This window comes from Oryctolagus cuniculus, chromosome 17, assembly GCF_964237555.1.
Source record: "Oryctolagus cuniculus chromosome 17, mOryCun1.1, whole genome shotgun sequence".
NCBI classification, from domain to species: Eukaryota; Metazoa; Chordata; class Mammalia; order Lagomorpha; family Leporidae; genus Oryctolagus; species Oryctolagus cuniculus.
The window spans coordinates 620,832-647,412 of record NC_091448.1 but is presented as its reverse complement, the minus strand read 5'-3'; the positions used below and the strand labels follow the sequence as shown (position 1 = coordinate 647,412).

Genomic DNA, 26,581 nt, shown 5'->3' with positions numbered 1-26,581 from the left:
GCGCGCTCTGCACCCGACCCGGGCGCGGGGTTTAGGGGAGATGTGGACTCCGGGGACGCTAACAGCGAGTCACCGCGTGGCAGCGCTGCCCGTGGGTGGCGGTCACGTGTGGCCCTGCAGTCTTCGCTAGCGGGTGGTCAGAGCGGTGGGGGAGCCGGCCTCGTCCCAGAGCTCACACCGGGCAGCAGCCTGCCAAGTGCCAAGTCCGAGTCCCCGACTGCATTTTGGAAAGTGACCTCCGCGTCCCCACGCGCGTCCGCGGAGTGCACCGGCCGGGTCCCAGGACTCCCGAGCGCCCTCGCGTGCCGCCGGTTTTGCGCGGTTCCAGTCAGCTCCGTGGGGGACGACAGTCTCCTCGAGCTTTGTAAAGTGCGGCCCTGACCAGTACCCGCGGGACTCAGGCCAAACACTGACCGGGCACCCGGTCAGGGTTCTCGGACCGCAGCGGCCGACGGAAGCGGGCCCTGGCGGGGACCCCGGGGCGGGCCGGCGGAGCGCGGCGCTCCCGCGCTCAACGACACGAACGGAAAACGCCGCCCTCGTGCCGCCCGGCTGCGTCCACGCGGGCCAGCGGCGCTCGCCGCGCACGCGCACTTCCGCCCGGCCGGCCTACGTGCCGCGCGGCAGGGCGGCCATGGCGGCGGCCAGAGGCGGGTGTGGGGCCGAGCGGACGACGCGCGCCCCCGCCGCAGGCGGCTCTCCCTCGGCCCCTCCCCCGCGCCCGTGGCTAAGCAGCCCCCGCCGGCCCGCCCGAAGCGGAAACCCTCGCGGGAACCGGCCCGGGACCCCGCGGCGTCGCCCGTCGCATTGGCTCCAGGGGCGGGCCCGCCTCTTTCCGGCATCCTCATTGGCCGAGACCCAGCCGTGTGGGGCGGGGCCGAAGCGCCTTCCGCGCGCTCCTACTGGCTCAGGGTGCGGCTCGCCCTGTCCCGGCGCTCTCATTGGCCGGGCGCAGCCGCCGGGGCGGGGCCCGCCGCAGCGAGGACGACAAAGGGCTGCGGGCGGCGGGCGCCGCGTCTGCGTCCGCGCTGCTCCCCTCAGGCCGAGGCGCCGGCCTCCGCCCGCGCGCTCCAGATGAAGTGCGAGCACTGCACGCGCAAGGTGGGCGCGGACCGCGGGGCCGGGGCTGGGGCGGGCCGCGTGCGGGTGGCGGCAGGCTCTCGCGCGCCCGTCCATCCTTCCCTGTCCCGCAAAACGGTCCCGAGCCTTCAGCCCGGGACACCGAGACCGAACCTCGCGGCGGCCCCGGCCGGCCGAGGCGGCGGCGCTCCTCGGTCCGGAGCGGGCAGCGCCGCGGGGTCGCCCTCGCACCTGCGGGCAGGTGGCCGAGCCGTGAGGGAGGGCAGCGGCAGAGTCGTCGGTCAGTGACGCCCCCTTGCCTTTTTAAGGAATGTAGCAAGAAGAGCAAGACCGAGGACGCGGAGGATGTGTCGGCCGAGGCGAGCGCGAGCCCGGCGCGGGCGGGCGGAGAGGTGAGCGTGCGCCGGCCGGGGCCGGCCGGGGCCCGGCCGCCGTCGCCTCTGTTCGCGGTTGCTTCTCTTTGAGATGCTGCCTGGCCGGGAGTTGATGCGCGCTCCGAGCTGCGTGTGCTGTGTAAGTGCCGCCCCAGCGGCGCGCGGAGACGCAGCCGTCACGCCTTCCACGGAGGGCCCCGCGAGCGCCGGCGCTGAGCGCTTCTGCCGCGACCTGCGTCTGGCGGGCCTTCCTCTGGGCGCACCCCTGCGCGGAGCTCCAGCCCCTTCGCTATCAGTGATGCGGGGGGTTGAGGCGCGCCCCTCCCGGGTTCTGCGAGGCTGAGATAAGGCACCCCCAGCCTAGGTGGTTGTCTCGGCAGGTCGGTGGTGGGCACACGGACAGCGCGGGCGCGCAGGGCGGGGAGAGCTCCGAGCCGGTGTAGCAGCCAGCCCGGAGGGTGTCGCACACCCTGACCCGCTCAGTGGAGGGCAGTGGGCGATCGCGAAGGCCCCCGGGCTCGGGGGAGCGCAGGTGTGTGTCAGTGCAGGTTGGAGGGAGCCGGGGAACAGCTGGGGCGCAGCTTTGGCGGGGCACGGGACCTGCGTGAGCCAGCCAGAGCGGCAGAGCTAAGAGGCTGTACCCGGGCGCGGCGTTAGCTCCACAGGCCCCGAGCTTGGGCTGGAGGCAGCACAGGCCCCTGTTGCTCTGGACAGAGGCGATAGGCCAGGTGGTGGAAGGGAACGGCGCGTGCGTTTAGGGCAGGAGGGGAAAGGGAGGAATGTGACAGGTGCGGGAGAGCCGGCCCTGCAGCAGGAGACGCGGGAGGATGGCGAGTTGGTGCAGCTGGCCGGGCCTCGGGCTTAGTGCAGCACCGCGCGCCAGGCTCCGGGAGCTCCTTAGAAGTACAGGCTTCTGGGCCCCACACAGACCTCCTGAATCACCGGTAGTGGAACAAGACCCCCAGTGAGCAGGCGTCTCGGGGCCATTGGGTCATTTCCAGGAGGAGGCAGTGGGCTGAGCTCCGTTCAGAGTGGCTGTGGGGGAGAGGGCACCCGAGCTGGCTCCTGTCAGTCCGTGTTTAAAGGGGAAAACAACAGCAAACGGGACCCGTGGCTCAGGCTCTCATAATGTGTTGAAATGATTCCAGTGGGCTACGTCCGTCCGCCCAGTAGCGAGCACGGTCTGTATGCGGCACGTTCTGGGGTGTGTACTCTCAGACCGAAGTTTGTACCCAGGAGGGCTGAGCACGTGGAGCCCGGGGGGCAAGGCGGTTGGTGGATGAGGGTGGTGCTGGCAGGTGTCAGGACCTCCCAGCCAGGGCCATTCAGTGAGCCCAGAGCTGGCTGGGGGTGTGTCCCAGAGTGTGGCAGTCCCAGCCAGGGCCGTTGTGACTGGGCGCGATGGGGAGCACACCCACCAGCTTGAACCTCTACATGGGGGGCGGCTGTGGAGGGCTCTGAGCAGAGTGCAGATGCGGCTCCGTCTTAGCAGATTCTAGGGAAGGAGAGGGTGCCGGCGTCCAGGTGAGACCAGGGGTGGACAGACGGGCTTCAGCTTCAGCGAGGTGGGGGCCCTGAGCCAGCAGGGAGCCGTGCAAGCTCTGAGCCTCTAGGGAGAGGCCAGGACTGTAGGCACCCCAGGGAGCCGGGGTGGGGGCAGCTCAGGTTCTAGCAGAGCTGTGCCCCAGGCCCTGCTGAGCAGAACTGCAGGGAGGAGAAGCCGGGCGGGCGGGGCTGCTCCCAGACCCTGCCTTCCCCGAGGACGTGGGGCAGGCTTCCACCTGGCGGTTGTCTGCAGGGTCTCCGGCAGCGTCACCACGGGCTGGGGCCTGTGTCCTTGTACGGCCTCAGGCTGCTCGGAGGTGGAAGCTGCCTCCTGCCTGCTGTTGTCGTGTGTGGGGGGGGGGGGGGGGGCTCGTGCTCCGCCCTCCCTCGCGCCGTGTTCTGAGGTGAGGCGTCCTCCCAGACCTCGATGTTCTCTTCCAGAAGGGAGCGTTCCACAAGCTGGCTGATGCCAAGATTTTCTTGAGCGACTGCCTGGCGTGTGACAGCTGTGTGACTGCAGAGGAGGGCGTCCAGCTCTCCCAGCAGAATGCCAAGGACTTCTTCCGGGTCCTGAACCTTAACAAGGTACGGTGTCCAGGGCTCGCTGGTGCTGCGGCGGGGGGTGGGGACATCACTTGCTTGTCCCAGCCCTGTCCCTGTGTGGCTACGCCCTGTCCCTGAGCCTACGCCCTTCTCCATCACGGACACAGTCCCCGCACAGTCACACTCCCTCCCTGACTCGGCAGTGGGGGTGTGGGTGGGGGGCTGCTGTCGCCCATCGGGCTCCCCTAGCTGAAGGGGAGGCCTCAGCCAGGTGAGGTCAGGTGTCGTGCCCACAGTCATGGGCTGTCAGTGCCTCTGAAGCTGTTTGCCGAGGTGGAGGTCGTGGTCTTCTCATTTATTTATTTGAAAGGCAGGGTTAGAGAGCTTCCATCTTCTGGTTCACTCCCCAGAGGGCTACGAGGAGCAGGGCTGGTCCGTGTGAGGCCACGAGCCGGGACAAACCTGTGCTCGCGGGATGCCTTGGTCACAGGCTGTGGCTTAACCTGCTGTGCCGCAACGCTGGCCCCGAAAGTGCGTATTTCACTTTCTCCTTCTAGCAGTGGCGCTCACACATGGCTGTGTCCAGTCCTCCTGACACGCGACAGCAAACTCACACCTTTTCCTAATGTGTTGAGTAGAAAATTTTATCTAATTTGCATTTTTCTGATTATAGAGGCTGAAGATCTTTAATATGCTTATTGACGATTTTTTAAAATATTTATTTAGTTGAGGCAGAGTTACAAAGAGAGGGAAAGAAAGAGAACGTGGCCGGCGCTGCGGCTCACTAGGCTAATCCTCTGCCTGCGGCGCCGGATTCTGTCCCGGTTGTCCCTCTTCAGTCCAGCTCTCTGCTGTGGCCCGGGGAAGGCAGTGGAGGATGGCCCAAGTGCTTGGGCCCTGCATCTGCATCCGTATGGGAGACCAGGAGGAAGCACCTGCCTTCGGATCGGCGCTGTGTGCCGGCCATAGCTACCATTTGGGAGGTGAACCAACGGCAAAAAGGAAAACCTTTCTCTCTGTCTCTCTCACTGTCTAACTCTGCCTGTCAAAAAAAAAAAAAAAAAAAAGAAAGAAAGAGAAGTCTTTCATCCTCCGGTTCACTCCTCAAGTGGCCGCAATGGCTGGAGCTGGGCCAATCCAAAGCCAGGAACCAGGAGCTGCTTCTGCAGGGGCCCGAGGACTTGGCCATCTTCTGCTGCTTTCCCAGGTCATCAGCAGGGAACTGGATCGGAAGTAGAGCAGCCGGGACTCGAACCAGAGCCCACAGGGGATGCTGGTGCTGCTGGTGGGTACTTAACCGGACAGTACCGGCTCTCTTTGCTGTGCTGTTTGTCTGTATGACGTTTCAGAATTACACTCAGCTGCTAGTGACAAAACTCCCCGTGGCATTTATCAAGTCGGAAGTCGCTCTGTGGAGGAGTCTGGAGGTGAGCGGCTGCAGGCTCAGTGGGACTCCGTGACGTCCTCAGGACCCGGGTTCCCGCCGTCCTCTGTGTGTCCAGCCTCAGGCCCTCGGCCGCACACGCTGCACGTGGGTTTTGCCAGGCTGGTCACCGTGTTTCGCGTGAGAGGCGGAGAGGGCTTTCATCTGCTGGTTCACTCCCAGTGCTCTCGCAGCTGAGACAGCCAGGCCGAAGCTGGAAGCTGGCACTCAGTCCAGGCTTCCCAGTCTGGGGAGCAGGGGTCCCACTGCTGGATCCGTGGCTGGCCGCCTTCCAGGAAGCTGGAGTCGGAAGCCTGAGCCGGGTCTGGAAGCAGGCACACTGCTGCCGGGGTGTGTGTCCTGCTGGCACTCACCCACCACGCCTGCCCTGTATGTGGCTTTTCAGGAGACTTGCGTATCTTCATTTTCCTGACGCGATCGGCCAGGTCTCACGGTGGTGACGGATGGCACTGCTGTCTTGTCCTGACCGGTAGTGGATGTGCTGGCCGGCTTCACTGTTAAGTGGAAGGCCTGTCAGGGACTCGTGCCCCCGGCCACCGGCACCTCGGCTGTCGCGGCAGGAACCCGGATCAGGCTGGCGTAAGCCACAGCTGAAAGGCGGGAGGCAGGAGAGCCGCGCTGCTCGAGGCGTGCTTGGGACGGGCGTGAGGAGCCCTTCTCCCTCCTGAGCCCTGCGCTCACACTGAGCGCTCACGGTCACAGGCTGCTCCCTGAGGAAGACTGAGGACTGAGCCCTGCACGCCCTGCACGCGCCCAGGGAGGCGTCGGGCGGAGGCGGAGTCTGCTTCCTGGGGCGCCTCTGCCTGCCTCTGCTCGCACAGCCCTGGACTCCTGGCTGTGCACTGGTGTTGCGTTTGTGATGTCAGCCGCAGACCCAGCTGCTCTGGGCTTGCTCGTTTTCGTTTGTTTCTAAGATGTATCTAAGTGTTTAAAAGGCAGAGTTCTCAAGAGGCAGAGACAGGTCTTCCATCTGCTGGTTCCCTCCCGAAATAGCTGCAGCAGCCAGAGCTGGGCCAGGCTGAAGCCAGGAGCCTGGAACTCCATCCAGGTCTCCCACACGGGTAGCAGGGACCCAGACACCTGGGCTGACTGCTCCTGCCAGGTGCGTTAGCTGGGACTCGCACCAGCTCTCGGGTTCTGCCGGCATCGCAGGCACTGGCTTTGCCCTCCGTGCCACAGTGGCAGCTCCGCCATTGGCTTTCTGGGAATGCTGGGTGCGCCCGAGGATGGTGTGCTCCAGGGCTGGCCCTGATGGTGTCACGTGGGCTTCTCAAGGGGTCCGCAGGGGACAGGCAGCCTCCGACCGCCAGTATTTCCTGCTGTCCCGTATCACACAGCAGCTTCGGCCTGCTTGTCTGTGGGTGGGGTTGCTGGCACAGTGCCCTCAGTTCCTTGGTAGACCTGCGGGGAGTCGCCCGTGAACCTCAGCTCTTGTGCTGCTTTGTTTTCCTTTCTCATGAGCCGCTGCTGCAGTCACCTGTGTGTGTGTGTGTGTTTGACAGGCAGAGTGGACAGTGAGAGAGAGACAGAAAGGTCTTCCTTTGCCGTTGATTCACCCTCCAATGGCCGCCACGGCCGGCACACCACGCTGATCTGATGGCAGGAGCCAGGTGCTTCTCCTGGTCTCCCATGGGGTGCAGGGCCCAAGCACTTGGGCCATCCTCCACTGCACTCCCGGGCCACAGCAGAGAGCTGGCCTGGAGGAGGGGCAACCCGGACAGAATCCGGCGCCCCGACCGGGACTAGAACCCGGTGTGCCGGCGCCGCAAGGCGGAGGATTAGCCTAGTGAGCCGCAGCGCCGGCTGCAGTCACCTTTGGTTTCTCGCTGACGTCTGGGGTAGGGATGAAGTGTGGAATCTGATTGGACCTTCTGGAATCAAGCCAGAGCCAGGACTTGAAGCCAGGCCCTCTGACAAGGGGGTGTGTGTCCCAACGGGCAGCTTACCACCAGGCTAAATGCTTCCCTGTGTGTGGCATTTTATTGGACTTTGGTAATGTTCCCACGTTTACTGGGCTGTCTTAGGGCTTTTCAGCTTATTGGCTACAAGTAAGTTTCGTCTTTTCGGACGTCCTTGCTCTCGCTGCTCCCTGGTCACACCTGGGCAGCCCGAGAGGCGTCACTCCGCGCACTTGTGGTCCACGTGCTCCTGGTTCCCGGGGATCTCTTCTGGCAAGCCTCCAGCTTCAGATTCTGCCTTCAGGGTGTTGATAGCCTTGGGACTTTGTGCTCACCTGTTTTTATTTATTACCTTAATTTAATGTATTTTATTCATATTCTGTATGTATGTATTTATTTATTTGAAAGGGAGAGAGAGGGAGAGAGATCTTCCATCTGCTAGCTGAAATAGCCGGGGCAGCGGTGGGGGGGCGGGGCGGGGTGGGGCTGGCCTGGTGGTGTAGGTAAAGCCGCCTCCTTTAGTGCTGGCATCCCATATGGGCGCAAGCTCAAGTCCTGGCTGCTCCACTTCCCATCCAGCTCTCTGCTGTGGCCTGGAAAAGCAGTGGAAGACGGCCCAAGTCCTTGGGCCCCTGTACCCACGTGGGAGACCAAGAAGAAGCTCCTGGCTTCGGATAGGCCCAGCTCCGGCTGTTATGGTCGTTTGGGGAGTGAACCAGCAGGGGCAAGACCTCTCTCTCTGCCTCTGCCTCTCTGTAACTGTGCCTTTCAAACAAATAAATAAATCTTAAAAGAAAAACAGCTGGGCTGCATTAGGCCAAAACCAGGAGCCAGAAACTCCATCGGGGTCTCCCACGTTGGAGGGAGGGTGGTGTCCAAGGCCAGCACTGCTGCCTTCCCAGGCTCCTCACCGGGAGCTGAATGGGAAGCAGCGTAGCTGAGACCTGAGCTGGTGTTTCGATGTGGGATGCCATGTTGCAGGTGGTAGCTGGCCCTGGTGCTTGTGTGTTTCAGAACAGTTTATATGAGAGGAGAAGTGCGTATTCCTTAGAAACGTGATGGAACGTGTCACTGAGTCGCTTAGCTGAGTGATTGTTGGGAGAAGACTCTAGACACCATTTCGTTGTGTCTGTGTTTAGTGTTATTGGGTCATTTCAGCGATTTATGGGCCAATGTTGTAATTTACATTTTCCTTTCAGATTATCCACTTCTGAGGCAGAATTTGGCACAGCAGTTAAGACGCCCGTTGGGCTGTCGGCTCGGGTTTCGGTCCCAGCTCCGATTCTGATTCCAGCTTCCTGCTAGTGAGCGCCCTAGGAGGCAGTGGGTGATGGCTCCCTGATACCTAGTGGGAGACTGGATTAGTTCCAGGCTCCTGGCTTTGTTCTGGCTCAACCCTGGCTGTTGCAGGCATATAGGGAAATGAGCCAGTGGATGGAAGAACTGTCAAATAAACTAGTTATAATTTTAAAGGATTATTCATTTTATATTTATTTGAAAGAGGAGAGAGAGAGAGAGAGGGACAGACAGAACTCCCACCTGCTGGTTCATTCTCCAAATGGCTGCCAACAGGCAGATCTGGGCCAGGCTGAAGCCAGGAGCAGGAGCTGCTTCTGGGTCTCCCATGGGTGCAGGGCCCAAGCCCTTGGGCCATCTTCTCCTTTTTAGGCACATTAGCAAGGAGCTGGAGCGGAAGTAGAACAGCCAGGACTCGAACCAGTGCCCACATGGAATGCCAGCACTGCAGGCCACAGTTCAACCAGCTGCGCTGTAGCACGAGCCCCTGACTTTTTTTTATTTTTATTTTATTTGAAAGGCAAATCAAACCAAAACCAGGAGTCAAACTCCGTCCTGGTCTCCCATGTGGGTGGCAGGGACCCAAGAACTTGGGCCATCATCTGCTGATTCCAGATGTTCCGGCATTGGTGCCAGTGTCCTAAATGGTGGCTTAAGCTGTGGCACTGTGACACCTGCCCATGTGTCGTGTGAATCCTGATGTTTTTGTCTTTTTCTTAATTCTGCTTGCCAGTGTTTGTTTTATTAGTATTTGCATAGGACGGTGATCATGTCGCTTGTGTGAACTTTGCATTAGGAGGTCTGCTCCCCGCTGTACAAGGAGCACATGTGTGACTTTCCTCTGTTTCTTCTAGAAATGTGATACCTCAGAGCACAAAGTGCTGGTCGTGTCTGTGTGCCCGCAGTCTTTGCCTTACTTTGCTGCTAAGTTCAGCCTCAGTGTAACTGATGCCTCCAGGAGACTCTGCGGCTTCCTCAAAGGTCTGGGTGAGTTACCTCTGATACACCCTGGGTGGGTGGGTCATCTCTGATACACCCTGGGTGGGTGGGTCACCTCTGATACACCCTGGGTGGGTGGGTCACCTCTGATACACCCTGGGTGGGTGGGTCATCTCTGATACACCCTGGGTGGGTGGGTCACCTCTGATACACCCTGGGTGGGTGGGTTACCTCTGATACACCCTGGGTGGGTGGGTCATCTCTGATACACCCTGGGTGGGTCATCTCTGATACACCCTGGGTGGGTGGGTCATCTCTGATACACCCTGGGTGGGTGGGTTATCTCTGATACACCCTGGGTGGGTTATCTCTGATACACCCTGGGTCGGTTACTTGAGCTTCTGTGTGTTGATAACTTGAGCTTCTAAGGCCCTTTTTATCTCCAGCTCAGTTTTCAAGGGCAGGCTAGATAAGAAGCCTCCAGGAGAGTCTGGTGGTTGTAAATGGACCCAGTCCTGTAGGTCACGAAACCCAGCCTAAAACCCTTGGCGGGCGGGTGTCGCTCACTCCCTGCCATGGGCGCATGGGTGCTTTGTGACAGTGGGGGCTGACCCCTTTGGCAGCAGGAAGTGGCTGCCTGCCTGTTGTGTGGACAGGCACAGGTAGGAGCCCCCCCCCCCAGCACATCTGCCAGTCATCGTCAGCTCACAGTGTTTGTCTGATGGAGAATGGTGTCTGCCGTGGTGGGTGTCCAGTTTCCCAAGAGGCTCTGGAGAGCAGAGCAGGAAGGGAGCAGGCCGTGTTCCTTCTGTGGGGAGCACCGTGGAGGCCGTGTGGGGGCGCAGTGGGCTGTGTGCCTCTTGCGGCACCTGCATCTCAGACCGCCAGTTTTGAGTCCTGGTTCCTCTGCTTGTGGCCAGCTTCCTGCTGATGTATGTGGGGAAGCTAAAGTACTTTTATATATACACACACGCACACACGTGCACATGCACACACAGCGCACACTCGGCGCTCAAGGGCAGCACTGGGGTGAGCTGCGTCTTCAGGCTGGACTGGCCTGCGCCCTGCGAAGCCGAGCAGCCCGGCTTGTTGCTCTTGGTGTTTTAGAGCCCTAGCAGTTGACATGTGAATTCAGGACACCTGGGTGATCCGCAAGTAAGAGTTTTTACTGTGCCCCTGGTTTTATGGGATGGACTGTAGTGGAGGGTCTGTAGCCTCAGAAGCAGCCTGTGGGCCTCACTCGGGTGGGGTCTTGTTCTTCAGTGCTCTAAGTGTTGTAGCCAAAGCTGAGCCGCTGTTCATTAAATCATCCGTTCATGCTTTTGGCCTTAAAAAGCCAGGGTGGGAGCAGGCTGTGACCTGGAGGTCAGGGTCCTGTGGCAGACCTGCATCCCACATAGAACAGCTGCGTTCAGTCCCCGGCCCTGACTGGCACTTGACGCCAGCTTCCTGTTAACGTAGACCCTGGGAGCAGAGTGATGGCTCAGGACACTGGGCTCCCGCCACCCGAGTAGGAGCCCTGGATTGAATTCCCAGCTCTCAGCTTTGTTCCTGCGGGGCTGGTACAGTCATAGGGAGAGAACTATCAGATAGATGGTCTCTCTCTCTGGAAAATAAATAAATTTTAAAGCCTAGGGTAGCTTAGTTTTACCAGGGATGAGAGTTGTTGCATCCATATTGTCTCACGGTCAAAGACTCTATTTGGGGAGATTTTTTAAAATTTATATTTAAAAGTTTATATAATCAACCAGTGCCACGGCTCACTTGGCTAATCCTCCACCTGTGGCGTGGCACCCTGAGTTCTAGTCCCAGTTGGGGCGCCAGATTCTGTCCTGGTTGCTCCTCTTCCAGGCCAGCTCTCTGCTGTGGCCCAGGAGGGAGGGCAGTGGAGGATGGCCCAAGTGCTTGGGCTCCTTCACCTGCATGGGATACTGGGAAGAAGCACCTGGCTCCTGACTTCAGATCGGCGCAGCGCGCCAGCCATAGCGGCCATTTGGGGGGTGAACCAACGGAAGGAAGACCTTTCTCTCTGTCTCTCTCTCACTTTCTAACTCTGCCTGTCAAAAAAAAAAGTTTATATAATCAATAATCATATAATTGAGTATTATACTGTCTGCCCTCTATATGCATGGTTTCTGCAACCAGGGATTCAACCAATTGCAGATAAAAATACCCAGATGTTCCCTAAAGAATACAATATAGGGCCGGTGCCGCGGCTCACTGGGCTAATCCTCCGCCTTGCAGTGCCGGCACACCGGGTTCTAGTCCCGGTCGGGGCGCTGGATTCTGTCCCGGTTGCCCCTCTTCCAGGCCAGCTCTCTGCTGTGGCCAGGGAGTGCAGTGGAGGATGGCCCAAGTGCTTGGGCCCTGCACCCCATGGGAGACCAGGAGAAGTACCTGGCTCCTGCCATCGGATCAGTGCAGTGTGCCGGCCGCAGTGCACCGGCCATGGCGGCCATTGGAGGGTGAACCAACGGCAAAGGAAGACCTTTCTCTCTGTCTCTCTCTCTCTCACTGTCCACTCTGCCTGTCGAAAAAAAAAAAAATACAATATAGGGCCAGTGCCATGGCGTGGTGGGTAAAGCTGCCACCTGCAGTGCTCGCGTCCCATATCGGCACCAGTTCAAAACCCAGCTCTTGGCCGGCGCAGCGGCTCACTAGGCTAATCCTCTGCCTTGCGGCGCCAGCACACCGGGTTCTAGTCCCGGTCGGGGCGCCGGATTCTGTCCGGGTTGCTCCTCTTCCAGGCCAGCTCTCTGCTGTGGCCAGGGAGTGCAGTGGAGGATGGCCCAAGTGCTTGGGCCCTGCACCCGCATGGGAGACCAGGAGAAGCACCTGGCTCCTGCCTTCAGATCAGTGCGGTGCGCCGGCTGCAGCGCGGCAGCCATTGGAGGGTGAACCAATGGCAAAAGGAAGACCTTTCTCTCTGTCTCTCTCTCTCTCTCACTGTCTACTCTGCCTGTCCAAAAAAAAAAAAAAAAAAAAGCTCTTTCTATGGCCTGAGAAAGCAGTAGAAGATGGCACAAGGACTTGGGCCCTGCACCCACATGGGAGACCCAGAAGAAACTCCTGCTTTAGATCGGCACAGCTCCGGCCGTTGCTGCCATCTGGGGAGTGAACCAGTGGATGGAAGATTGATTGATTGATCTCTCTCTCTCTGCCTTTTAAAAAAAAAAGATTTATTTATTTATTTTGAAAAGTATGGTTACAGATTGAGAGAGAGGGAGAGAGGGATCTTCCATCCACTGGTTCACTCCCCAAATGCCACAATGACCAGGGCAGGGCCAGGCCAAAACCAGGAGCCAAGAGCTTCTTCCAGGTCTCCCACATGGGTGCAGGGGCCCAAGCACTTGGGCCATCTTCTGCTCCTTTCCCAGGCCACAGCAGAGAGCTGGATCGGAAGTGGAGCAGCCAGGACCTGAACCAGCGCCCATATGGGATGCTGGCACTGCAGGCGGCGGCTTTACCTGCTACACACAGCAGTGGCCCCAGCAGAATTTTTCTTAATACATGTTTTCCTTTTTGAAGGCCCCTTACAAACATGGGTTTAAAATACTTTGCACCAAAACTTACATTTAAATCTAGTTTCCATGGATTTTTTTCTTTCAAGATTTATGTATCATTTGAAAGAGCCACGGAGAGAGGGGTCTTCCAGATGTTGGTTCACTCCTTAAGCGGCTGCAATGGCCAGGGCTGGCCCAGGCCAACGCCAAGATTCTGGACTGCACGAAGTTCTTCCGTGTGGGTCCAGGGCCAGGTACTTGGGCCATCTGCTGCTGCTTTCCCCGATGCGTTAGAAGGATCGGAACTGGGGCAGTCAGGACTGAACTGGCGCACTCACGGGATGCTGGCATTGCAAGTGGCATCTTAACACGCTGAACCACAATGAATTTGCTGTTTAAATTTGTCTTTTAAACGTAAGAAAAAATGAGTAGGGGGGAGGAAGTGCTTAGCTTCTAGCAGCGGGACTCTGTGAGCCCTGAGCCTGCTTGTCTTCCTGCAGGGGCGCACTACGTGTTTGATACGATAGCTGCGGGACCCTGAGCCCTGAGCCTGCTTGTCTTCCCGAGGGGTGCACTATGTGTTTGATACGATAGCTGCGGGACTCTGTGAGCCCTGAGCCTGCTTGTCTTCCTGCAGGGGCGCACTACGTGTTTGATACGACGATAGCTGCGGGACCCTGAGCCCTGAGCCTGCTTGTCTTCCTGCAGGGGCGCACTACGTGTTTGATACGATAGCTGCGGGGCCCTGAGCCCTGAGCCTGCTTGTCTTCCCGAGGGGTGCACTATGTGTTTGATACGATAGCTGCGGGACTCTGTGAGCCCTGAGCCTGCTTGTCTTCCCGCAGGGGTGCACTACGTGTTTGATACGACGATAGCTGCGGACTTCAGCATCCTGGAGAGTCAGAGGGAGTTTGTGCGCCGCTACCAGCAGCACGGCCAGGACGCGTGTGCGCTGCCCATGCTGACCTCCGCCTGTCCCGGTGAGCCACTCGCTGTGTGTCGGCTGGCGCACTGCTTCCCAAGAGTCCGAGTCTGGGGGCAGGTGGAAGTGGGGGCACCCACCCCCTCGACCTGCAGGCCCGGCCGTGGAGCGCAGCCCCCTGCACGGTTTGCTGTCAGCCGTTGTTAATTAGGAACTGAGGGTGGGTTGTGGGGAGGACCTGATGGCCAATGGTGATTTTTTTTCACTTACTTGTATTTCTCATATATCTAAGGTAAATATACTGTTCATTAAGAAAAACCTACTTTCTCTTAAAAGTATATATTTCAGATAGCCACATAATCAGATAATAATTTGGCAAACACTCATGTATCCTTTGTTGCTTAAAATTATAGAATAAAAACTTGCTCACATTGCAGGCAGCTGTTTAGCCCGGGGGTGCATGCATCCATGCCCCCATCAGGGTGCTGGTTTGATTCCTGTTCTGGCTTCAGTTCCCTCTAACGTGGACCGCGGGAGGCCCTGGTGACGGCTCAGGTGACTGGGTTCTTGCCGCCCACTTGTGGGAGACCTGGGTATCGCTGCTGGCTCACAGCCGCAGCCTGGCCCATCTCAGCCATTGCAGGCATTTGGGGAGTGAACCCGTGTGTGCACTCGCGCTTGCGTGCTCGCTCGCTCGCCCGCTCGCTCGCTCTCTCCTTCTCAAATAATTTTAAAAATACATTTTGGGGCTGGCATTGTAGCAAGTAACGCCACTGCCTGTGATGCTGGAATTCCATGTGGGCGCCAGTTCAAGTCCCAGCTGCTCCAGTTCCATCCAGCTCCCTGCTCACGTGCCTGGAAAAGCAGTAGAAGACGGCCCAGGTGCAGGGGCCTGTGCACCCACGTGGGAGACATGCATGAAGCTCTTGGCTTCTGGCTTTGGCCTGACTCAGCCCCAGCCACGTGGGGAGAGAACCAGCAGGTGGAAGATCTCTGTCTCTGTCTCTGTCCTTCCCTCTTGCTGTAACTCCGAATTAAATAAGTATTAAAAAATAAAAATACATTTTCACATTAATGCTCAGATTCTACCAGGGAGCGCTTTGTAAAGCGCTGTTTAAAAAAAGTTATTTATTTGAAAGGCAAAGTGACAGAGTGAGACCGTCCATCCACTGGTTCCTTCCCCCAGCCAGGGTTGGCCAGGAACCCTGTCCAGGTCTCCCACAGGGGTGACAGGGACTCAGGTCCTTGACCCATTGTTGCTTCCCAGGTGTCCTAGCAGGGAGCTAGGAAGTAGAGTAGCTGGGACTTGAATCGGCGCTCTAACGTGGAATGTGGGCATCCCAGCAGCTGCCTATTCTGGGCCGCAGTGCCCCACAGAGCCCTCTTCACTGTGAAGAGCCGGTGACTGAAGCCCTGGCGAGGTCTGTCTCGGAGTTTTCCGTTCTGGAAGGTTTTGAAGGTGACCCATAAGGGAGGAAGGAAGGGATCTGCACCGGCAGCCGCCTGCCATTCAGAAGCTGAACTCGGGAGGCCTGAGAGCCCCGCCGCCTGGCTGAGCTGCTCGCAGCCTGGGCCTCTGTCACCCTCCCCCATCACAGCTTGCCGTTCTTCTAGCATGGCGTATGTCAGCCTTCGCGCGTTAGGACTGGGAGTTAATAAAACAGAATGTCGATGGTGGGGTCACTGAGAACTTGGTGATACTTTCCACCCGTTTATGAAGCAGGAAACGGAAATTTGCCCCTCGTTCAAGAGCCACGTGGGCTGACTCATTCACCAAGGACCAGGCCTGCTGCGCTCTGCTCAGCTTTGAGCGGGGGTAGGCAAGTGCGCTCTGGGGCAGAACAGTGACTCACGTCTCTACCCCAGGTCCCAGCGTGCACCATCCGGACTCTGGACTTCGGCGAGGGGCCGCATCAGGCCCAGCGCTGCCGTCATCACACACCTAGGGGTTTGTCTGCTTGTCCTGGCGTGGGTGTGGCGACCCTGCCGCCAGCCCCTCCTCCCTCTGAGGGCTGTCCTTGGGGTCTGGCGTGGTGCCATGGGCAGCGTGGTTCCCAGCTCAACCCCATGGCCAAGAGGAGAGTGTGCTTTAGGGAGAGTGGTCTCCAGACTTTCTGTCCTCGGTGCCGCCACCAAGTGGACGGTATCTCCCAACACCAGACCAGCAAAACGCATCGTCTGTGGGAGGCCCTGTGGGGCGGATATGGCTGAGTGCAGTGGAAACAGTGCCGCAGCGCTGCAGGTCTCGGCTTGCGGACTGCTGTGTGTGACAGTTCACTGCAGGGTGGTTTCCCTCTAGGTTTGGAGCTTCTAGAATGTTCTCCCCTGGTCATGCTGTGCTTTCCTCTGGGGGCTCCTCGTCACAACTGCAGCTGCTGCACAGGTGCATTCTGCCTCCGGTGGTCAGGGCAGGATTCGGGGGATCCGGCTGGAGACCAGACCTTCCTTACACTCACGTTGGCAATGTAAGGAGAGGGGCCAGCACCCTGCTGAGCTGAGTTCACTTGGTGACCGGAATTGGGTGTGGGGTAGTCACGTACGGGGTCCCTGAGTGGCCTTCAGATTTAAGATGCCCGCAGCGCCGCATCCCATATGGGTGGCAGTTTGAGTCCCAGGTGCTCCACTTCCAATCCCGCTCCCTGCAAACGCACCTGAGGAAACAGTGGAAGATGGCCCAAGCCTCGGGCCCCTGCACCCCGCAGGAGACCTGGAAGAAGCTCCTGGCCCAGCCCTGGTCGTAGCGGCTGTTTGGGGAGCAAACCAGCGGGTTAAAGATCTCTTTCTCTCTCCCTCTTTCTCTCTCTGACTTTGCCTCTCAAATAAATTAATTAAAAATATTTTCCCTGGCAGCCACAGTTGGTCAGAGTCCTCATGGCCTGGGGGCGCAGGGACCCCACCACTGCCCACAGCGGCTTCCTCGGGCGGCATCTAGGCCTGGCCTGGAACACAGTGCAGAGCCGTCTCAGCCGGGCTCCACGTTCCTGCAGTCATGGTGCCACCTGCCAGGCTTCCCTGCCCAGTACCCAGCAGAGGAGGGGCGGGTGACTGAGCTGCTGGACATCTGGACTCTGGCTCAGGTCCGTGAGAACCCAGGGGTCCTCTCCTGCCCCGCCCAGAGCACCAGTGAGCAGAGCTGTGGTTGCGGTCTCTGCCAGCCCCCTGCACGCTTCGTCTTCTCACCTCGCTGGGGACGCTGACAGGCGCGGGGCCGCCACCCCCTGGTTGCGGGTGAGTGCTCTCCTCGTGCCCGTGCTGCCGCAGCCGCTGCTGCCGCCGCCGCATTCTGTGTGTGGCGCTGGCGCTCGGTGTTGAGGCCTGGATCAGAATTCCCCGGGGCACGCCGGGCTTTCTGGCCGTCGAGGTCCTTCAGATGCGAGGACTGGGGCCTCGTCTTCCTACCTGGAGCCTCCCCGCTGCGCTGTGCCTGCCCGCGGCCTGCGGCGCGATCCTCCAAGCTCATGGCCCTTCTGTCCTGGGGCGGAGCGGCCAGCAGGTGGCACACAGGACACAGCTCTTGTGCCTGCCAGGTGCTCTTGCTTTTTAAGGCAATTTTTTTTTTTTTTTTTTTTTTAAGATTTATTTATTCATGTGAAAGGCAGAGAGAGGACTTCTATCCACTGGTTCATTCCCTAGATGGCCGCAATGGCCAGAGCTGTGCCAACTTGAAGCCAGGAGCTTCTTCTGGGTCTTCAACACGGGTGCAGGGGCCCAGGGACTTGGGCCATCTGCTGCTTTCCCAGGCCACAGTAGGGAGCTGAATCGGAAGTGGAGCAGCCGGGGCTTGAACTGGTGCCCATATGAGATGCCAGCACTGCAGGCTGTGGCTTTACCCGCTATGCCACAGCGCCAGCCCCCATTTTTTTTTTCCCCCAGTGGAAGCAATTGTGTGTGTGTGTGGCAAGAGCTATGAAATGTATAGGGGCTTGGGACAGCTGTCCCCATGGCCTGAGGGTTGGATATTTCAGTCGGCAGTGTTGCGTCTGACGAGGGCCTGAGCCCCTCTGCACCCTTTGGGCAACCTTCGCCGCCCGTACTGATCCCCAGGCCTCTGCCTGGCCAGGGTGCCAGGGTGCTCTGTGCGCACGTGTGTGTGTGTCCACGGGCCCAGGGTTGAAGATTAGTGTTGCCCACCTGAAGGTTTTATTGGAACATCCTTGATTCGTGCCCACCACACTGCACCCAGTGGGAGGCAGGAGAGAGCTGTGGCTCCGTGGAACTGTGAGACACGCAGGTGTCACAGTCTGGTTAGGGAGCCTGAGCGCAGACGGCTTCAGGTGGGATGGGGTGGGGGTTGTGTGTGAGGAAGCCATGGGGGAGCTGTGGCCAGGTCTCCCCTGCCTTGCCCTTGGGGCAGGCTCCAGGGAGGATGAGCTGGGTTTGGCAGAGCAGCAGCTGCCACTCATCCTAGCCACACGAGACGCTGCTGCATGTCTGGTGGCTGGCACAATGACCTGGACTTGGTGGGGGGCTCTGAGGAGCCCTGCAGCCCAGTGAGTGCTCCCTTCCTGCCGGGAGCTGTGCTGGGAGAAGCTGTTAGGTACAGAGGTCAGCTGACCGCGCCACCTGTGTCCACCTCTCTGGGAGCGGCGGTGGCAGCAGCATGGGAGACGCTCAGCTGGGCTGGGGACAGTGAGCACAACACCCGCCTTGCCCTGGTGGTTCATGATTTGGGGTCTGTAGGAAGGTACTTCCAGAAACTCATGGAAAAATGGAATTAAAAGATAAGTTTGTTGCAAAAAGAAAGTTTTTTTTGAAATTCTTGGCCGGTGCTGCGGCTCACTAGGCTAATCCTCCGCCTTGCGCTTGCGGCGCCAGCACACCAGGTTCTAGTCCCGGTCGGGGCACTGGATTCTGTCCCGGTTGCCCCTCTTCCAGGCCAGCTCTCTGCTGTGGCCAGGGAGTGCAGTGGAGGATGGCCCAGGTGCTTGGGCCCTGCACCCCATGGGAGACCAGGAGAAGCACATGGCTCCCGCCTTTGGATCAGCGCGGTGCGCCGGGCACAGCGGCCATTGGAGGGTGAACCAACGGCAAAGGAAGACCTTTCTCTCTGTCTCTCTCTCTCTCTCACTGTCTACTCTGCCTGTCAGAAAAAAAAAAAAAAAAGAAACTCTTGCATGGTTTTCTCCTAAGATGCGTTTTCCAGGAGCTTTGGAAGATGCCTTGTAGTTCACGTGAGCGTCAGCAGGTGGCGCGTGTGCTGGGTCTGAGGCTCAGGCCTTTGTACCCTTCTGTGGGGGCTGGCGCCTTGTGCCTTCCTCCTGTTGGAGCTCCTGCTGGGGTTCTGACGGGACCTCCCCCACCGTGTGGGTTCCTGGGACCCACAGCCTGGAGTGTGGTGGAGACGGCGTTGCAGATTCCTGACCAGACCTGAAACAGAGGTGTCCCAGCCTCCCCTGGGCAGCAGGAAGGTGGGAGGGGGCAGCGAGGAGCGGACCTGGTGGACTCACTCTCCTGTGGGCCTCCTCTCTCCCCAGGTTGGGTCCGATACGCGGAGCGGGTGCTGGGCCGCCCCGTCACGCCCCACCTCTGCACTGCCAAGTCCCCCCAGCAGGTCATGGGCTCCTTGGTGAAGGACTACTTTGCCAGACAGCAGGTAAGCTGGGGCTACTCAGGGATGGAGTGGGCACCACCGTGTTCCCTGGCTGTGGTCAGGCGGTCTCGGCCCCCAGGTGAGCACGGGCCTGTGGCGCCACCCCGTGCCCCTCCCTTTGTTAACAGCTTCATCTCCGTAAGCTCCCGTGTGTCACTTGGTGCTCACTTGCGCCGGTGCTGGGTTCAGGAGAAACTGCACACGTCTGGGATGAGGCCCAAGGCTTCTGGGACGGCCTCTCCGGGGAGACCCCTGTCACGTGACTCCCTTAGCTGCTTCTGTGAGATCTGCGGTTCCATGTGATGGGACTGCGTGCCCCCCGCCCTGGCCCTTGGCAGCTCCCGAGTCCTCCGTGACTCCCTCCGTCTCTGCAGCACCCATGCAAGGCCCCCAGCCGCTGGGGCCCCCTCTGTCCTCCTGGGGACAGCCACGTTCGGGCACCATGGGGTCTAGAGAAGCAGTCTTGCGGCCTGAGATCCTGAGACAGCCACACGGGCCCCGTTACTGTAGCAATGGGATGTTCTCTTGACCTGTTGCTCATCAGATCACCACAGCTGGTGAATTTTTAACTGATGTCAGGGCTGTGTGCTGTTGGGGAAAATGAGTCAGGGACATCTTTACCTGCTCCTTGCCCTGTCCCCACCTGTGGGGTCCAGCTGTTTCTGAGGCGTCTCAGGACTGCAGCCCTGTCCTGCCCGGCTGCAGTAAAGCTCTGAGTGTCCTGCAGGCGCTGGTGAGGGACAGCTGAGCCTTGGAGGCCTGGCCTGCAGCCTCTCACCTGACCAAAGGGTCACTCAGTGTCTGCTGGCGCCCAGGCTGTGTGGCCCGGCCCCAGGCGGGGTGGCCTGGGGAGCCCACGCCCCCTGCTGTGTCACCGCCATGGGCAGGCTCAGCTCCTGTCTCCCAGGGAGGCTCTTAGGCTGCTGGCTTGCAGACCCTTTGAGTCCAACTCGGTGGAGTGAGGCAGTGGACGCTCGTGGACACGGTGCTGGTGTGGTTGAGGTGGCAGTGGGAGCCAGATGTGGCTGTAGGAACCCAGGCTGCAGGGCAGGGCCCCACCACAGCTGCAGCAGCTGAGACAGCGTGGGTGGCACTCTGGGCCGGGTGCTGAAGCCGCTGCATTGTCTCCACCAGCCCTAAACGTGAGTGCTTCTCCCCCAGAACCTGTCTCCAGAGAAGATTTTCCACGTGATCGTGGCCCCTTGCTATGACAAGAAGCTGGAGGCTCTTCGAGAAGGGTTTCCTGCTGCCTTGCACGGGTCCCGCGGTGTTGACTGTGTGCTCACGTCAGGTGAGAGGTGGGCAGGGCCGTGCCTGGGCACTGGGGGCGTCCCCAGCTGGCCAGGCACACGGGGTCCGGCAGCTCTGGCCGCCCTCACGGGCGCTGACAGCCAAGGGCCCTGGGGCTCTGCCTGAAAGAGAAGCGCAGGGTCGTGTCGGGTCCTGCGTCCCCTGCCTCTTCCTCCCAGTGGAGCAGCTCATGCGCCTGCTGGGGCCACGGCTTGGCTGTGTCCCTCAGCCCCCTCCTCACAAGTCAAGTCTGCGCTCGAGGGCAGGGTGCACCTGCCCCGCGGCGCTGCTGGCACCGTCGGATGCTCGGAGCCAGCGGCAGCTCTGTGTGCCGGGATCACCTGGGAAGCCAAGAGTTTGTAGAAACCCAGGCAGCTCTGCTTCAAAGGGACTCTGAAAACAGGCCCTGTCTTGTTTAGGCTAGTGGGAGCTCGGCTTTCAAGAGACAAACATGGAGGGCAGGCGTCCACTCAGGAGCCGCAGGACCTGGGAGCAGGCTGACACCCCCAGGAAGGCCCCAGCCTGCAGGGCAGGAGGGGCAGGAGGGGCAGGAGGGGCAGGAGGGGCAGAGGGGCAGGAGGGGCAGGAGGGGCAGGAAGGGCAGAGGGTCCATCCCTGGCTGCTCGCAGGGCAGTAGGAGCCTCGCAGAGCTGCCCTGTGTTCTGTGTCTGAGGCCACAGACACTGGTTCCCTCCCCAGCGACTGCAACAGCTGGGGCTGGGCCAGGCCGAAGCCAGGAGCCAGGTGCTCCACCCGGGTCTCCCAAGTCCCATTAGCATGAAGCTGGATCTGAAGTGGACGCGTGAGACGCTGATGTTGCAAGTGGCGGCTTACCCGGCTGTGCCGTGGTGGTCTTAGAAGACTCACTTTGTCTGTCAGCTTTTCTTCCCGGGAATGCCTGTGTCGGGCAAGCGTTGTGGTACAGTGGTGAAGCTGCTGCCTGGGACGTCCATGTGCCATGTCAGGGTGCCTGGGCCTGAACCCTGGCTCCTCTTCCAATCCAGCTTCCTGCTGAGTGCACCCTGGGGGAGCAGCAGATGATGGCTCTAGTACGTGGGTTCCTGCCACGTGGGAGACCAGGGTTAAGTTCTGGGCTCCCGGGTTTGACCTGGCCCAGCCCTGGCTATTGTGGGCACTTGAGGGAGAGAACCAGAGGATGGAAGATCGCTCGCTCGCTCGCTCGCTTACTCTACTTTTCAAATAAATACATGTAGATATTTTTAAAAGCCCCTGTGTGAAATGAGAGAAAGTGCTTCTGATTTCAGTTGATCTCATTGCACCGTGGACATGACCATACAAGTGCAGCCGGTGTGTGTGGTCATCCTGTCCATGCGGGTTTAGGCACAGAAGTTACACTGGGAAGCAAAAACACGGAGCTGGAGACACTGTTTGCATAAATCCGTCAGTTCAAGGGCATAAAGAAAAATCAGACTGTTACATTTTATCCATGTCTTTTTTAATTTATTTAGGGGTCAGTGCCGTGGCTCACTTGGTTAATCCTCCACCTGCGGCACTGGCATCCCATATGGGCGCTGAATTCTAGTCCCGGCTGCCCCTCTTCCAGGCCAGCTCTCTGCTGTGGCCCGGGAAGGCAGTGGAGGATGCCCAAGTGCTTGGGCCCTGCACCCCATGGGAGACCAGGGGAAGCACCTGGCTCCTGGCTTCAGATCGGTGCAGCACCGGCCATGGCAGCCATTTGGGGGGTGAACCAAAGGAAGGAAGACCTTTCTCTCTGTCTCTCTCTCGCTGTCTACCTCTGTCAAATAAAAATTAAAAAAAAAATTAAAAGAGTTACAGAGAGATCTTCCATCTGCTGGTTCACTCCCCAGATGGCTGCAACAGCTGGGGGCTGGGCCAGGCCAAACCAGGAGCCAGGAGCTTCATCTGGGTCTCCCGCATGGGTAGCAGGGGCGCAGACACTTTGGCCATCTTCCACTGCTTTCCCAGGCCATTAACCGGAAGCTAGATTGGAAGTGGAGCACCCGGAACACAAACCGGTGCCCACGTGGGTGGTGGCATCGCGGGCTGCGGCTTAACCCGCTGCCACGACGCTGGCCCCGTCGTGTCTTCATTCTGTTACCGTTACTCTGTCCTTGAGGTGGGCGCCTGCTGCCTGTGTGGAGATTTCGCAGCCACGAGGTCCCTTCTCGTTTGTCTGCAGGTGAAATTGCTCAGATAATGGAGCAGAGCGACCTCTCTGTGAAAGATGCCGCTGTGGACACTCTGTAAGTGGCTTCTCGAGGTGGGAGGAGGCCCCCACCTGTCCCAGGGCCGCCACTCTGTGTGACAAGGCCACGTGAAGTGTGCGTGTGGCCACACTGCAGCCCCAGCCACCCTGTCAGCTTTGGAGTCGGATGCAGGCAGGGCCATGAAGGGGCTCAGGGCTCCCGTGGTGCAGCAGCCACCCTGTGGGGGTCACGTCTGCACCCTCCTGTCCCAAATACGGCACGTTGGCCCCAGAGAACAGAGCAGGGACTCCCTCAAGCCCTTTGGCCCTGAGAGAGCAGCTCCGGGCTTCTGGGTGCCTGCAGCGAGTGGCAGTTGCCGTGAGGCCAGTGTTGTGCGTTCCCTTGCAGCCTTCGGGCCCCAGTGCTGTGTTTGGTGGTGGAAGGCGAGACTGGAGTTTGCAGAAGGTCAGCTTCCCCAGGGCCTGGGGCTCCTCAGGCTGGCCTGGCACAGGCAGGCAGCAGTGGCAGCCGGGGAGCCCCGCCCTGGGTGGTCTGGTGAACTCTGGCGCCTTTAGCAGCAGTAGCAAAGCCCTTTGTTTCCTGTGCCTGCCGAGGTTTGGGGACTGCAGGGAGGAGAGAGTGGGGCGCCGTGACGGAGCCGGCGCCGACGGGTACCTGGCGCACGTCTTCAGGCACGCGGCCAAGGAGCTGTTCGACGAGCACGTGGAGGAGGTCACCTACCGCGCCCTGAGGTGTGCGGGGCGGGCGGGGCCGGGGCCGGGGCCAGTGCAGCCGCGTCAGGCCTGTCTGCGTGCACAGGCTCGGTCGCTCACATCCGCTCTGTTGACCTGACAGAAACCGGGACTTCCAGGAGGTGACCCTTGAGAAGAACGGGGAGGTTCTGCTGCGCTTCGCTGCCGCCTACGGCTTCAGGAACATCCAGAACATGGTCCTGAAGCTCAGGAGGGGCAGGCTCCCCTACCACTTCGTGGAGGTGCTGGCGTGTCCCCGAGGTGAGGCGTGTCCCCGAGGTGAGGCGTGTCCCCGAGGTGAGGCGTGTCCCCAGGTCAGGCGTGTCCCCAGGTCAGGCGTGTCCCCGAGGTGAGGCGTGTCCCCGTGGTCAGGCGTGTCCCCGAGGTGAGGCGTGTCCCCGTGGTCAGGCATGGGCCCCCGAGGTGAGGCGTGTCCCCAGGTCAGGCGTGTCCCCGAGGTGAGACGTGTGTGTCCCCGAGGTGAGGCGTGTCCCCGAGGTGAGGTGTGTCCCCGAGGTGAGGCGTGTCCCGAGGTGAGGCATGGGCCCCCGAGGTGAGGCGTGCCCCCCCCCCCGAGGTCAGGCGTGTCCCCGTGGTCAGGCGTGTCCCCGAGGTGAGGCGTGTCCCCGTGGTCAGGCATGGGCCCCCGAGGTCAGGCGTGTCCCCAAGGTCAGGCGTGGGTCCCCGAGGTCAGGCGTGTCCCCGAGGTCAGGCGTGGGTCCCCGAGGTCAGGCGTGTCCCGAGGTGAGGCGTGGGTCCCCGAGGTCAGGCGTGGGTCCCCGAGGTGAGGCGTGTCCCCGAGGTGAGGCGTGTGTCCCCGAGGTCAGGCGTGTCCCCGAGGTGAGGCGTGTCCCCGAGGTGAGGCGTGGGTCCCCGAGGTGAGGTGTGCCCCCGAGGTCAGGCGTGTCCCCGAGGTCAGGCATGGGCCCCCATGGGCTCTCAGCCCCAACCCATGATGGGCGTGGACACCCTCAGAGCTGGGTGTGATATCCTTGACACCGCCAGTTCTCTCTGTCCCCTCCCACCTGCGTGGCGTGCCTTAGAAATGGCCTCGCCCACATGTGGTACCAGGAGAGTCCACTGCCCTGTGGCTGCGGGTGTGGGGAACACACCGTGAACCTCAGTGTTGAGATGTGGGGACTGAGGCTGGGCCGGGTTCTGTCCTTGGTTGTCGGTGGGGGGCCCCCTGCGGGGTGGGTGCAGGAGGGGCGTGGTGTGAGCTGCGTGGACGGAGCATGGACCATCGCAGGTTGTGGGTGAGAAGGGGGCCCAGACGGGGAGGGGTCTTGTGACCAGGGGTGGGGTCGGACAAAGGAGCCCCTGGCTCGGAGGGAATCGGGGTGTTCACATCTCTCTGCGTGAGGGATGCCAGAGGCTCGGTGGAAACGCCAGGTGCGTCCAGCGCCCAGTGAGGCAGGGGGAGGGGGAGGGGCAGGGCCCGAGGGGCGGAGAGGACCGTCTGCTCTGGGCGTGGGCTCGGGCAGAGAAGCAGACGCTGTCTCTCAGCGACATGGGGCCGTGGAAGCCCCCGTGGACAGACCCTGGGGCCAGGCTGCAGAGGACGGGGGGCCGCTAGACATGGGCTCAGCCATGGCGGGAGTCTGCGAATTCTTCTAAGTGACTTTCTGCTGTCAGTTACGGCACGCTTGAGAGGAGGGAGGCGTGTGGTTGTTCAGGCCTCGGTGTTGGGTGCCACTCAGATGGCCCACCGCTGGCGGGACGCCCGGCTCCCCGCCCACGGTTCCCGCTCTCCTGGTGTGGTCTGTCCAAGGGAAGCTGGAGACGCAGGTGTCGGAGGCAGGCTCAGGCCACGCGTGCCCCACACTGTCTCCCCTAAAGCGAAAGCGTCCTTAGCGCTGCTGCCGAGGGCTCCCCTTGTGTGTTCCAGGGTGTTTAAACGGCAGGGGCCAGGCCCGCACTGAGGACGGCCAGGCGGACAAGGCCCTGCTGCGGCAGATGGAAGGCATCTACTCGGCCCTCCCGGTGCACCCCCCGGAGACCAGCGCGCATGTGCAGGCGCTGTACCAGGAGTGGCTGGAAGGCAGCGACTCCCCCAAAGTGCAGGAGGCGCTGCACACCACCTTCCAGAGCCCGGAGCACTGCACGGACAGCCTGGACATCAAGTGGTGAAGAGCCCGGCAGGCTGGGCTGTCTCAGCGTGGAGGAGGCCGCCTCTCGGGCCCCCGGGCTCTGCCGCGCCGTGTCGGTGGCCCCGTGTCACGTGGTGCTATCTTACTGTGCGTGGGGTTGGGATGTGTCAACAGGAGCAGAGGCGTCCCCGACTGAGTGCCCTTTTATTCTAAGATGGTGGGAGAGTCCCGGAGACTGACAGAACAGACTACACTGTTAGGTTTAAAAAAATCCAAAAAGTGTCCTGTGGAGAGCTGAGGTCCCCAGAGTTCTGATTCCCAGGCCCCAGAGGTCACTGAGGTAGAAATGGACGCAGAAGGCTCTGGGGCTGTGGGGGCTGGCAGTGCCTGGTCCCCACTGCCTTACCCAGGGTGGCTGTTACATTTACCCATTTACATCTCGGGGGGGGGCATCCTAAATTCTGCACAGTCACCGTCACCAGAGAGCAGTGGCCGCCACCCTGCTGTGGCCACCCTCAGCTGATGTGGGCTCAGCCCTACTGGAGACAGGGAAGGCCCCCCAGGTGGAGCGTCACCCCGGTGGACAGTCTGCCCCACAGGCCGTGGGGCCCCTCTGCACCCCTTCATCCTTCCCAGTGTCCTCGGCCTCAGACGGGACCTCACACAAGTGGACCCAGCTCATCCCCTCAGCTGCCCAGGGCCTGCTGCTGGGCGCCCGCGTGTCCACCAACGGCGGGCGGGCCGGCGCACCTGCAGCACCGCACAAGGGCCATCCTGGGAGGGCGCCTGAAGAGGCCCACGTGGTTTCAGAAAGAACAGGGGAGGTGGCCCCAGCCCCGTGTGTCGTGAAGCTTCTCGTTGGCTTGCCTTCATCCTGTTCCATGTCGTGTGTGCCTGTGTGCCGTCCAGGTAGACAACTGGACGTGCTGTGTTAAATGGGATATTTTTTTGCTTTCAATCCATGTACATAGCCTGAAGTAACTGGTGGTGGAATAAACAGTGGAAGAGTGAGTGTGGGTGCTGCCCCAGCCCGCACAAGACCCTGCACTTCCCCTGGTGTGCGGTCGGGGGCGTCCTCTCTCCCTCAGCCTCACCAGCAGTCAGATGGGGAGGGCTGCCTCCCAGTGACCACCGTGCCACGAGCCCC

The 26,581-nt window shown here is 60.5% G+C and overlaps 1 protein-coding gene across 4 annotated transcripts; it reads left to right on the top strand.

The window, feature by feature from the left end:
- The first annotated feature begins 944 nt into the window (after nt 1–944).
- Nucleotides 945–26,445, top strand: NARF (nuclear prelamin A recognition factor). Of its 4 annotated transcripts, XM_051838812.2 has the most exons (12): nt 945–1,101; nt 1,389–1,472; nt 3,441–3,584; nt 9,035–9,167; nt 13,468–13,602; nt 19,019–19,137; nt 20,296–20,425; nt 22,586–22,649; nt 23,001–23,057; nt 23,207–23,344; nt 23,448–23,605; nt 25,233–26,445. In XM_051838812.2, the coding sequence occupies exons 1-12, from the start codon at nt 1,075–1,077 to the stop codon at nt 25,472–25,474; spliced, it is 1,431 nt and encodes a 476-aa protein (XP_051694772.1). In that variant the 5' UTR covers nt 945–1,074; the 3' UTR covers nt 25,475–26,445. The 4 variants fall into 4 exon arrangements, with proteins under 4 accessions (XP_051694772.1, XP_069916186.1, XP_051694776.1 ...); XM_070060085.1 differs by lacking the exon at nt 23,001–23,057 and having other exon boundaries at nt 946–1,101; nt 9,035–9,161; XM_051838816.2 differs by lacking the exon at nt 23,001–23,057 and having other exon boundaries at nt 946–1,101.
- The last annotated feature ends 136 nt before the right edge of the window (nt 26,446–26,581 follow it).

Coding starts and splice junctions, on each gene's coding strand:
- NARF (XM_051838812.2), top strand. CDS start 1,075: ATGAAGTGCGAGCACTGCACGCGCAAG. Junction 9,168..13,467: donor CGGCTTCCTCAAAGGTCTGG/GTGAGTTACCTC, acceptor GTCTTCCCGCAG/GGGTGCACTACGTGTTTGAT. Junction 22,650..23,000: donor GATGCCGCTGTGGACACTCT/GTAAGTGGCTTC, acceptor GTTCCCTTGCAG/CCTTCGGGCCCCAGTGCTGT.